This window comes from Myxine glutinosa, chromosome 1 (genome assembly GCF_964187855.1).
Source record: "Myxine glutinosa chromosome 1, kmMyxGlut1.1, whole genome shotgun sequence".
Taxonomy (NCBI): Eukaryota; Metazoa; Chordata; class Myxini; order Myxiniformes; family Myxinidae; genus Myxine; species Myxine glutinosa.
Window position 1 is genome coordinate 343,767,810 of NC_136261.1, and position 13,435 is coordinate 343,781,244.

The window sequence follows — 13,435 nt, forward strand, 5'->3', positions numbered from 1 at the left end:
CTTAGATTTTCAACTGGGAGAGGATCCCATTGAGACTCAGGCAAGACTATGAAAGTGGAGGAGAGGAAGTCACAATACCAGATTTGGATAAATGCTTGAGCCATGTCCAGGAGATACATAATTGATCTCTTTTCTAAAATTCAGAGCCTCAATCAATTGTTGGAAGAGCAGGAGATGGAGGTCCAGGGTGGTTGAATGGGGTTAGAACCCAAACTGATGGTTTGAGATCAGGCCATTAGAGAAAAGGAAGATTTTCATTTCAACTGCAATGTTGGATTGTTAAGGCCCTTTCTGTCAATGTAAAAACCTGTCTGTGCTCATTTGTAGACTGGTGTCATTGTCAATATCAGTGCACGTTTCAAACAGCCATTTTGTTTGTGGAGGACAATTCAACTTTGGTTTCCAGTTACATCATAGTTTGTTAAAGGAGTTTCCATGATTAATACACTGGTCTTCCTTGAACAGAATATTAAAATGAGATCATAAAAAAAACTCAACATAACTTGTTGCTTCATGCTTTTGAGCAGTCGAGTAATTTTTTAAAGTATGATTGTGGTGTCATCAAAAATATCATTGAAAATCTTTGAAACCATGATAAGACGACCATTGGCCGAGACTCAGTATGAATGTGAACATTGTGATGCAAGGAAGTAAAAGCACAAGAAAACAAACCCCCAGTGATGGATAATATCAGGCCTGTACATTACCGCTTGGGAATTGCCATAAACAACAACAACAACATGTATTTTAAAGGCCATTTTCCCTGCTAGAGTGGGGGTTAGCCTTGCGGTCCCCATGACAATCTTCTCCATTTTGCCCTATTTTCTGCATCTCCCCTTGTTAACCCCCTTTCCCGCATTTCTTCTTCCACCATCTTTCGCCAAGTCTTTCTCGGTCTTCCCCGTCCTCAACTTCCTTCTACATTCATTTCCATCACTCTTCTCAACCAGTCACTTTCATCCTTCCTCAACACATGACCAAACCATCTCAACCTGTTCCTCTTCACAGCATCAATCACAGGCTCTATTCCCATCATCTTTCGCAATTCATCATTTGTCTTCCTCTCTCTCAACGATACTCCACACATCCACCGAACCATTCGCATTTCCACCCTTTCCAGCCTTCGTTGCTGCTCTACGTTCTACTGGAAATTGCCATAACTGGAAGTATTTTTTAAAATCCTTTTATATTAAGTTTAACAATAGCCTGGTGTTGGCTTAGCGGTTAGGGTGCCGGCTTGGGATCCTCGGATCCTGGGTTTGAATCCTGGTCGATCGCTGAATTAACACCAAGGGGGTTGACTCAGCCTGTCATCCTACTGAGGTCGGCAAATTGACTACCAGTTTACTCGTAATTCCCTGTGTGTTGGAATAGGCGACTAACAGGGTTGGCAACAGGAAGGGCATCCGGCCATAAAACATTGCTTCAAAAAGGGGACTATGGTGCCCGAAAATGGCCAACCCCTGCTCTGCGGGGAAAAATGGCCTCTAAAGGTGGTGCCATATGAAGTTTAACAATAACAGGTTGGTTTGTGTGGTTGTCACGAATATACCTGCGATGGTAAAGTGGTCTCCACCTGTATCGTTTCTTAACAAACACTTCCCTTTATTCAACATCTCAAAATGTTGTTCACACACATTATTCTTGAGCATCGCTTGACATTTCATCTCCAAGCTTTTTCAGAGCTTTGGGTCTATATCCTTAGGCCTGGGGCTAAAAACAATCTCAGCACAAAATTGTTTATTTGGTGAGCTCTCCAGTATACCTTTTTACCTGAAAAATCAATAACCACCTTTTTCTGTCAGTTGTTCAATTTAAAAAAACTTGTTTTTGACACTTCGCTCATTCTACAACCAATTGATCTACAGCAGTGTCGGGGAAAGTATCATAAGAAGGTAGTCTTTCCATAAAATAACCTCCACTTGTGAGGAAAGTTCTGTTGCTCCAACATCACAATAATTTCAGTAGATCGTCCTGAGTGAAGTGAAAATTGAGACAAATTTTCACGATTACAGAACTTGCAATTTATCAATGTCTTATATCTTTTGACACTTTGTTCTTTCAACTTCCTTTGAGAAAAGTTTTTATATTCTTGGAGATAAATTCATATGGATAAAATTTACATGAACAAAAAAACATTTTCACTTCTGTACTTGCCTTGAGTTCATCATGAACAATCTCCACGGGAACAACTTCATGGTTCTTATGTTGTCCAACCATGCACATCACACACATCAAGCTTTCATCATCCTTGCAGTAGAGTAGTATTGGCTTGCCATGCTCGGTGCATCTTTGCTCCTCCACGTTTACGACTGACGTCAATTTCATCTGCTCCACCAATTTGGCAAGGGCCACATTCTTTTGACATTCTGGTTTTATCGGAAATACCACACGGCAATTCGGACAATCACAGACTGTGGCCTCTTCCCTGCTTTCCCAGCATTTCTTGATACAGACTTTACAAAATGAGTGGCCACATGGCAGAGTAATAGGTTCCTTGTACAGTTCAAGGCACACAATGCATTGAAGTTCATCTGCACAAACTTCAGTCATCGAAGAAGACGCCATTTTCTTGTATCAGAGAAGGAAGTGCAGCAGAGTTGAAACCTGTAGTTATAAAAACAAAACGTTAGAGGTAAGAAAACATCAGGTAAATTACTATGGAGCACAATTACCTCAGAAACAAGAGAGGTCATACAACACGTTACCCCACTCAGTGTTAACGTCTATACAGGAATGCCTTGTCGTTCACGAGGTGCTGAAAATCCCCGTGAACCGCAAACTTAGGAGGTAATGGGGAAAATATGGTTTGGCACTTCAACTATAAAATTGTCCAAACTGTACCATTAATTAACATGTTGGTGCATTGTTTTTGTGCTGTTTCGATTAAAAATAAAGTATTATTTTCCTGTATTAAGAACATAAAATAAAGTGTATTTTCCTGAGTTATTATTATTATTATTCCGAGAATAAAAGACCCGTCGCTTCTCTGATGGAAATACCAATCTTTGCTGCAATGGCGAATCTATGGGGGAAGAAAAAACAAACAAACAAAGGATTCCTGGGCTCTCCGTGCAGGGATACCCAACGTCACGTGTTGGCATTTGCACTTTTGACACGCGTGTCCATGTACCCATAAAGAAAAAGTTTTTCCCGAGAGTTACCTGGGAGTTACTCGAATCCCACGTAGTTGGATTTCTTGAAATCCATTAATTCCTTCTCAAGTTATAACATGAAAAACTAACAAACAAACAAACAAACAAGACCGACGGCTCCTTTTATAATATAGATTTCGGGAGTAGCCTGAGGCTGCTGATTGCATCATTGCTGGGATCGTGGCTGTGCCCCTGATGAATTGCTCCGATTACAGTAAGCTGGTACTCATTTTGCAGACCTCAGAATTATGACAGGCCGAGGCAACTCCCCTCCCCAATCCACCCCTCCCACCCCGCCCCACACCCCCCAATCCACCCGGCCCCACCCCCAAATCCACTCTACCACCCCGCCCCCCCCAATCCACCCTCCCCACCCCCACCCCTCCCATGTCATGGCCGCACCAGGAGAGCAATTTTCTTGAAATCGAACATCGATTGGGATCGATGACAAAGCAGACAGAACAATGGCAAGCATGCAATCAGTGGAGCTATACTTCGATCTCTTTGTTTATCTTTCTACTAGCAGAAGTACCCGGCATTGCCGGGCGGGAGAGGGGAGGGGGGAGAGTAGGGGAGGAGAACGGGGGGGAGGGGAGAAGAGGGGGGAGGGGAGAAGAGGAGGAGGGGGAGGGGAGAGGGGAGAAGAGGGTAGGGGGAGGGGGAGAGGGGAGAAGAGGGGGGAGGGGAGGGGGAGTGGGAGAGGGGAAAAGAGGGGGGATGGGGAGGGGGAGGGGGAGAGGGGAGAAGATGGGGGATGAGGAGGGGGAGGGATGGGAGGGGGTAGGGGGTGGGAGGGGGAGGGGGAGGGGGTGGAAGGGGGAGGAGGGTGGGAGGGGGGAGGGAGCGGGGGGAGCGGGGGGGAGGGGAGGAGAGGGGGGAGGGGAGAAGAGGGGGATGGGGAGGGGGGAGGGGAGGGGGATGGGGAGGGGGGAGGGGAGGAGGGGGAGGGGGAGGGGAGGAGGGGGGAGGGGAGGGGGGATGGGAGGGGGAGGGGGAGGGGGAGGTGGGGGGGGGGGAGGGGAGGGGGAGGGGGAGGGGGAGGGGAGGAGGGAGGGGGGAGGGGGGAGGGGGGAGGGGAGGAGGGAGGGGGAGGGGGGGAGGGGGAGGGAGAGGGGGAGGGGAGGGGGAGGGATGAGGCGGAGGGGAGGGGAGGGGGAGGGGAGGAGGGATGGGAGGGGGAGGGGGAGAGGAGTGGGGGGGGAGGGAGGAGGGGAGGGGGGAGAGGAGTGGGGGGGAGGGGAGGGAGGAGGGGAGGGGGGAGGGGGAGGGGGAGGAGGAGGGGGAGGGGAGGGGGATGGGGGAGGGGGAGGGGTGGGGGAGGGAACGGGAGAAGAGGAGGGAGGGGAGAAGAGGGGAGAGGGGAGAAGAGGGGGAGGGGGAGAGGGGAGAAGAGGGGGGAGGGGGAGGGGGAGAGGGGAAAGAGGGGGGATGGGGAGGGGAAAAGAGGGGGGAGGGGAGGGGAGGGGGAGTGGAGGGGGAAGGGGAGGAGTAGGGGAGGAGAGGGGAGGGGGAGGGGAGGGGGATGGGGAGGGGGAGGGGGGAGGGGGAGGGGGAGGGGAGGAGGGAGGGGGAGGGGGAGGGGAGGAGGGAGGGGGAGGGGGAGGGGAGGAGGGAGGGGGAGGGTGAGGGGGGAGGGGAGGGGAGGAGGGAGGGGGAGGGTGAGGGGGAGGGGGAGGGGGAGGGGGATATAGATGGTTACTGGCAATTGATCACATCCACAAATGATGTAATCCACACAATTTATGTACTTTACATAACGTTAATAGGAATACATGGCCGTGTAGATGGGAAATACAGTTTGTTTGAAATAAATCACAAATATCAGATGAAAGTGAAAAAAAACCTATGTGGTCTGTGAATGGCAATGTTCCTTGCTGAAATGTGAAAAAACTGAATTACGTGCGAATGCATAACTGTGAGATTATGGCGGCAAAGTTGGAACATCACATGATCGCTCTGAGCGAATCAGCACGCTGTTCTGCGACCAGCTGAGATTCCGTGTATAATGTTCCTCGCTGAAATCCACTGAGGTAAATATTGTTACGGATCGCGGTTAGATGTTATTTCGACCGAGCGGTGGTGTATTACCGCGACCTAACAGTTATTCCCCGACTAGACCCCGATTCCACCCAGACGTTGACCAAATCGCGCTATGCTAAATCAATGATGGAAAGGACACAAACGACTGGGATAGATGAAACGACGCAAGGGGTACAGTTCTCAAGACCTCCGGAGGAGGATATAATTACAGTGGTGGAGAAAAGGGGTAGATTACAAGGTAGTGAGGTAAAGACACAGACGAGATAGGCACTTAAATACAAACTTATTTAATCCCAGACAGACCACAGACAAACGGGACAAGGCTGACTTACACAGGGATTGATGGCAAGGAAGGGACAGGTAGTCGATAGCACAAAGTGCACCTTGGCTCGGGGACAGGATCAAGCACGGCCCAAGAGATGCAGGGAGGTCTCACTGCGCTCGGAATGGACATCTCTCTTGCTTCAAGCTCAGCGCGCATCTGACGTCACCTCCCTCTTCCTGCGCATGCTCAGCGGGGAGTGACACGCCCTCGGCTGGTTGGCTCCGCCCCAGATGGGAACGGTCCGCCGCTCCCATTGGGTGCGGGGGTTACCGGGCTCCGCCCTTGACGAGGAGCTGACAGGGAGCCCCTATTTGGTAACCCCGTCGAGCACATGTTCGATGGCGGCTCGCTGGGAAGGCCTCATGCCCTCCCAACACCCCCTACCAACCAAGCCGGAGTGAGGATGCGCACTCCCTGTGCACGCCGCCGCCGTTGCTGTTGTTGTTGTTGTTGTTGCTGAACCGTGAGGAAGAGCTGCGGGGAGGTATTGGGAGGTCCTAAACTTCCTAACGGTGCCATACAATCACATTCTGGTGCAACGAAGGGTCAGAATTAATGGAAACGAGTCCTTAACTGACATAGACTAAGAATAACTAGCAAGATGTCCTATAGTTGTCTTACATGAGATGCGGTGAACCTGGGCACGACATTTAATGGGGAAATAGGGGGAGGTCGGGTCTACAGAGTGTTGTTTACAGAAAATGGGACTAGGAATGGGGGATTGGGGATAGTTGGGAAGTATTGAGGAAATAGGGGAATATTTACAAGCGGATATGGATGGATGCAAATCCCATATCCGCAACAATATGAATAAAAAATTCGATATATTTTCACTTTTACGTTTTGGCTAACTCGCTCGCGAACCTGACGAAGATCCTGAGCAAGGATCGCTACGTTATGCTAACGCTACGTTAGCTACGCTACGTTACGCTACATTCGCTACATTATGGCTAAAAATATGGATCTAAAGATGAAAGAAAAAAAAACCTATGTGGTGTGAATGGCAATGTTCCTTGCTGAAATGTGAAAAAACTGAATTACGTGCGAACGCATAACTGTGAGATTATGGCGGCAAAGTTGGAACATCACGTGATCGCTCTGAGCGAATCAGCGCGCTGCTCTGCCATTCCGTTCATAATATTCCTCGCTGAAATGCGCTGAGGTAAAAATATGGTTTAAAAATATTATGAAATAAATTTTTAGGTCGACCATGTTCGTACCAGGCTCAATGGCCATGTTTGTGCCAAATATCAAGTTCGTGAGCCTCTCCGTTTAGGAGTCTATCGGTAACATTACACACACACACACAAACTGTGTTTTATATATATAGATTTAACAAGATGATCTGAAGTATCTGAGTGGCAATGCTCCATGTCCCATCCTTCATTCTTCCTCTCTGCATGTCCTGATGCTTTTCCACTTTGACCTTCATGCCCTGAAAACGAGGGTCTGACTGGTCCTGGTCCTGGTCCTGGCATCAATACAAGACCCTCAATTTGGAGTATGTGTGTTTGTGTGTGTCAGTAATAAGCCAATAATAAGCCAATCACTCCGATGGTAACTGGGTGGGAAAGAAGTATCGACTTCAAATTTTGACTCATGTTGAAAACGCGACTAGTTATGCTCGGCCTATAATCCGGCTCTATCCTGGAAGGAGGGGGTCCCTCATGCCAAGGTGCGATGGTATTCTTAGATTCGAACTTTCTCCAAAATGTTACCATTTCCTCCGTGTCACATGCACAGCCACAACCTCTCCACCAAATTACTACCGAATCCATCCACAAGTTTTTGAGATATCCTGTTCACAGACAAAACAAACAGACAGGGGTAAAATCATAACCTCCATCCACCTTTGGTGGCAGAGGTAAAAATACAAAAGATTGATGATTTAGGCGACCTTGACCTTTTGACCTCAAGAGGAATAGGCTTGAATGACCCAATATGTAAAACCTGGTCAAATTTCAAACCAATCGGATGAGAATTGACGATTTTATACAACCTTGACCTTTGACCTTTTGTTTAAAAAAACAATCGGCTTTTAACCTTTGATTGGTGAGCCAATTCAGGGACCCAACATGCAAATTCTTTAAATTTCAGGTGAATAGGATGAAAAATGATGATTTTATGCAATGCTGACCTTTGACCTTTTGACCAAATTATTAATTTGTCTTCTCCGTATTCTCATAATAAAGCTTTGTTGAAAATTTCCATGACAAAAGCTGAAATGTTACGAAGGTTACAGCCCGTGCAGACACACACACACACACACGTCACACACACACACACACACACACACACACACACACACACACACACACACACACACACACACACACACACACGTCACACACACACACACACACACACACACACACACACACACACACACACACGTCACACACACACACACACACACACACACACACACACGTGCAAAACCCTGCTGTGTGGGAGATGGGCTAAAAAATAACGTTTCGATCAGTGTTTGTGAAATACCCGAACATTAATGCTTTGGTTCGTAAAATTAATTGATTTCACATATAAAACATTTTTCTGAAAATCTGCATTCTTTACACTTTGCTCTCAAAGCGTTTCAGCGTTTGTCAAAATCTTGTGAAATATTTTGTTGAGATGCGTCTTTTCGTCCAGTTGTAACTTGCAAGAAATCGCTGGAAAGCTTTGGTGGCAAAAATGCATCGATGGTGGTGGTGGTGGTGGTGGTGGTGGTGGTGGTGGTGGCGGTGGTGGTGGTGGTGGTAGTAGTAGTAGTAGTAGTAGTAGTAGTAGTAGTAGTAGCAGTAGTAGTAGTAGTAGCAGTAGTGCTTTTGTTGGAAAGGCTATAGAGATTTGCGTTCAGAGCTCATGCAAGCTCAGGCAAACATATGTTCCCTGTTTCATGTCGCTCAATTCCTCATCTCTGCAAGTCCATGTTTTGAACTATAGTAGACAAGGTAGAGCATTTTGAAGAGAAAGCACTTCCAAGACAGATAAGGGGAAGGTAAAAGAACGCCAAGGAACACCAAAAAAAGAACGCCAAATAACACATTTATACAAATAAGAGCAAAGTATCTTGTGGGGAGACCCGACAAAGTGCATCATTTATAGTCCAGGTTTCCTTAAACTTTTGAACAGTGTTACTATATTCTGCCGCCTTGTACTCCGAAATAATGCGTGAGCGTATTAAGCCCTTCAGACCTACAGAACTGTGTTCCACCACATTTCTCTCAATTTTTTCCTTCCTGGTTTTATATATTGCCATTTTCCCACAGGCTAAAATAAAGTTAACAAGGAGATCTCGTGACTTGCTTAGTTTCTTTACCGGGTGCCCGATGATAAAAAGTGTTGGAGAGAAGTGAAGCCAGAAGCCCAAGAGAAGATTTTCATCAGTAAGAACACTGGTTCAAGACGGTGCCATTGAAGGTACATGTGAAATATAGTTTCCCTTTCACCACAAAAGCAGCATTCCTCTGGGGAGTTAGTGAAATGGCGCATCATAGATCCAGAACTCAGTGCACCATGTAGCAACCTCCAACTTAAGTCTGCCATCATTCTTGGCGTTGGGTAGATATAGAGTGAATCCCAACGTGGATGAACAGTCGAAGCTAGTGGAAGAATCTCACGCCAGGGAGTATCCAGTCGGGTTGCAAGAGCTATATAATGGAGCGGGTGGATCGTATATATTTGGTATATATTTGGTATATATCTATATAATGCAGGTATATATTTTTCCTTGATAGCCCACAGAACGACATTTCCACTGTGCCAGGGGTCTTACTCATATTGTTTGCAGGTATTGGCTGAGAGAGCTCGCAACATCGTGGTCTGATTTTAAAATCTATGGAGTTACCGATGGACATCTGTCCAGATCCATCACCCTCTTTGGGATTCTCTAGATATTCCAGACAATCAGGAGGCAAGGAGCTTTTGACCTCTTCAAGTTTCCAGGAGGGAATCCTGATTGTCCTTAGGCCCATTTTCGCTGCACGTTCCTTGGTTAAAATAAGCCTTCTCTTCCCATCGTTCAGAAGGTCTCCCACTGTGGATATGCTACCAGCTAAGAGGTTCCTTCTTACTGAAGACGAAACCAGAGTTGGGTCCTGCAGAAGAGAGTTGAGAATGAGCGGATCTTCTAACAGGTCCTTGCCTGGATAAGGAACTGTTCTTTGTACGTCGACTACATTCCAAGCCTTCAGCATTTCTTGATAAAAAAGAGGCAATGTAGCACGAGACAGGCTCCGAGATGTAATGATAAAAAGATTCCTTTTGTACCCAAGATTGAGCACTTTGCTGAAGACGTATGATGCCAGTGAGCACCATTGCGGTATAGGGTTCACATGTAGGTATCGTTGTATGGTCCTCAGCCTGGATGCGTGGCTGTGGCTTCGAAGGCAGGGAAAAGACTGTCCAGTGTCCACCTTCTGCAAAAGGCAAGCTCAGAATGCCCAGGGAAACCCAGTGTTTACCATTCCAAAAGTAGTCCAATAGCTTCCTCTGAATCTTAACCAGAAACTCCTCTGGAGTGCTTATGCAAGAGAGCCTGAATACTAACTTCGGAATTATAAACTGTTTAATAAGGAGTGTTTTTCCCCTCAGAGACAGGACTTTTAGTTGTCCACCCCAGTCGCTCAACTTTGCTTCGATCTTGTCCCCTAAAGTGATCCAGTTAATGAGTGGTGAGGACCCATGGGAAGTGGACAAGTGCACCCCCAAATATTTGAGCTCATTGCGACTCCAGGTCAATTTCTGAAAAAGTGTTGGTAACTCCTTTACCTGCATTTATCCAATTAGAAGCCCAGAGCTTTTCCTCCAATTGATTGTAGCAGACGATGCTGCTGAATAAACCTACTGACAATCATAAACTACTTGCATATCCCTTGCATTACTGGCAAACACGAGACCGTCATCTGCATATGGAGAAAGTTTGAGGTTGACCCTGTTGTGTGGCACCACAATGCCAGTTAGCCTTCTTCTCATCAAACAAAGGAAGGTTTCGATACATAGGGAATATAATTGGCCGGACAGGGGACATCCTCGTCTTATTCCTCTCTCAAATGGAAAAGGCGCGAGCAAGAAACCGTTGACTTTAACTAGTTATTCTGCCGACATATACAATGTCTGAATCATGCCTACAAATCTCCTCCCCAACCCAAAAGTTAGTAAGGTTTCAAAGAGATACTCATGGTTCATCTGGTCAAAGACTTTCTCCTGATCGAAGGAAAGAAATCCGACTTGAGTCTGAGTCATGTCTGCATACTCTATCAGGTCTCTGACAAGGGATATGTTGTCATGTATTGTCCTGCCTTGAATGGCATAAGATTGCTCCGGGCTGACTAATTTTGTCAGGACTGGTCCGAGACGGAGTGACAACATTTTAGCCATGACCCTATAATCCACACACAGCAGAGACACAGGGTGGTAATTCCTCAAGTTTCTCAAGTCACCCTCCTTGGGAATCAAGACCAGAATCGCTCGACGCCAAGAAAAGGGCATTATACCTGTATCACATGCTTCCTGAGCTATGCTTAGGTAATCAGGTCCAACCAAGTCCCATACTTTTGCATAGAATTCACATAATAAGCCATCCATGCCAGGGGATTTATCCCTTGATCGGCTGTGCAGGGCGGTTTTCAATTCTTCCAGAGATAATGGAGTCTGCAGCTGCTCCCGGTCTTCTACAGAGGCTTCAGGAAGACGACTCCACATAGTGCCACCTGCACCTTCATCTGTGCTCTTTCCCGAATACAGCTGAGCGTAAAAGGCTCTAATTCGTTTTTGAACACCCTCCGAGCCATTGAGCAAGAGACCATCTTCTGCGAGAACACTCGATATAGTCCTGAATTGACCTTTGCGTTTTTCCACCACTTTGAGATAATTCAGGACATATTCATCCTCAGAAATAAACTGCAAACGAGAGCGCACATACGCCCCTCGTGCCTTCACACAACTACATGCTATAAGGGTGCTCTTCTTTTCTTCATATGCCTGCAGTTCAGTAGAGGTTAGTGTGGTCAGGTGCTTCTCAAGGTGCAGCAGTTCCTCTTCCAGTCTTTTGATCCCTATCCCAAGTGTTTTGCTCGATCCATACGAGTATTCCTGACATAGCAATTTCAATCGTACCTTGCCCACATCGCACCAGAATCGAAGTGAGCAAAAATCTCCTTTTTTATTCCTACAGGCTTGCCAAAAATTCAAAAAGATTGACAAAAAGGCTTCATCCTGACTTAAAGCATTGTTCAGGTGCCACAAGCCAGGGCCTCGCCTTGTTTCCTCCAGGGAACACTTAATCCAGGCCAAGTTTTGATCTGTGAAATGGGCAACTTTTATGCCGGAGTCACTGACACTCTTACACCAATGGTGAGACACGTAAATTATATCGAGCCGGGATTGTGATATATGACCACCTCTGATACTCGTATACGTGAATGGTCTGTCTGTGGGGTGTTGTATGTGCCAAGCATCTCTCAAGTTTAACAGTGTTATGGTTTGTTGTAATATTCTTACAGAGGGATTATGCGGCTCCTGACCTATTCGATCAAGGGAGGGGTTTAGAGTGCAATTAGTCTCCTCCAAGAATTACACACTCTTCACCAGGCAAGGTGAGCATGAATCTCTGCAACCGGTTGAAGAAAATCCCCGTTGCAACTCCTACACAAGGTGCATAAATGTTGACGAAATTGACAACAAATTCTTCAAACTTTGCTTTTATATGTAGCAACCCCCCACATTGGCTTCCTTTAAGACAAGTATTTCAGGTTTCCTCTTTGGTGAAAAGAGGGTAGCCGCTCCACAAGATATGTCCGTTGGGTGACTGAAAAAGGCCAAGCCTTCCCATTGGTTTTCCCATTGGGATGCAGCCTCTGGGGTCGTGTGGGTTTCCTGCAGAAAGGTTACTTCAAGTTTTTCCTTCACACAGAATGACAATACTTGGTGCACACGGAATGCATCCTTACAGCCATTGACATTCAATGATCCTTTTCGTAAGTTTGATGTCATTATTGTATTGAGAGCTTTGTTCCTGTAAAATTCATCATCTTAAACCAATTTATATTCAGGCCCGTAACTCAAAACCTTTGCCAGAAACTTCCTGACTCGGGCTTGTTCGGCCGAGCCTGAAGGCCTTTTTTATGTCCCTCTCTCCTTAGTACATACAAGGAATGCACTAGCAAGTCATAATCTTTCCACCATCTCAACGCATTTTCCACTTTCTTCCTGCTATGCAAGCTTTGTTCCAGGAACTCGAGTATCTCCTGGCTGGGAATGCAGGAATGGTGTCCTGCAGGTAGGTCTGTCTCTAAACCAGTCAGTGACCCTTGATAGTCTTCCCCATCACCAATACTTTTCTCATCATCGCTGTCTGGAGGTTCAAGATCCTTCTCCTTTGGTGTACTTGTACAATGTGTCAAGTCTTCTGCCATGTCGTCTCTCAAGGCTGACTTGGCATAGTCTTCTGGCGCAGAGGAACGCTCCTTTTGCTCTGATATGGCGGACGTTGCTTCACCTGTGGGAATGGATGCCTCTTCCTCAGTTGGTATTGGAGATCCATCCTTTTGGGGTGGTAAAATAGAGATGTGCTCAACTATTCCCCTTTCTGTGCCAACAGTGAGTGAAGTGACATCACCCGAGATGTCGGTCAGTGCCAGCAACTTCATTGATGCTTGTGTGTCTGGTTCCATCTGTCTGTCTGTCCCACCGATGAATGCTACTTCAGCATCCTTTGAAACTTCGGTGTTAATCCTTCGGTTCAGAACTGCTCTTGTAGATGTTTCAATCCCTGGTTTATTTTGAAGCTTCGTTGCAGTTGTTATTATTGGATGCATTTTCTCAGGAACCAACATCACAGTGTCGTTTGGCCCTGTCAACTCAGATACCTCTGGGTTGTTTATTTTTACCATGCTGGGTTTACGACTTGATGGTC

General features: G+C 46.6%; 1 protein-coding gene across 9 annotated transcripts in view; it reads right to left on the reverse strand.

Annotated features, from left to right (window-relative positions):
- Nucleotides 1–13,435, reverse strand: part of LOC137412733 (E3 ubiquitin-protein ligase TRIM7-like) — a 97,072-nt gene that overhangs the window by 48,956 nt on the left and 34,681 nt on the right. For all 9 annotated transcript variants that reach the window (XM_078769855.1, XM_078769852.1, XM_078769859.1 and 6 more), the window contains one exon: nucleotides 2,158–2,607. In XM_078769855.1, coding sequence (XP_078625981.1) covers nucleotides 2,158–2,568 — 411 coding nt within the window. In that variant the 5' untranslated portion in view covers nucleotides 2,569–2,607. The remainder of the gene's footprint in view (nucleotides 1–2,157; nucleotides 2,608–13,435) is intronic.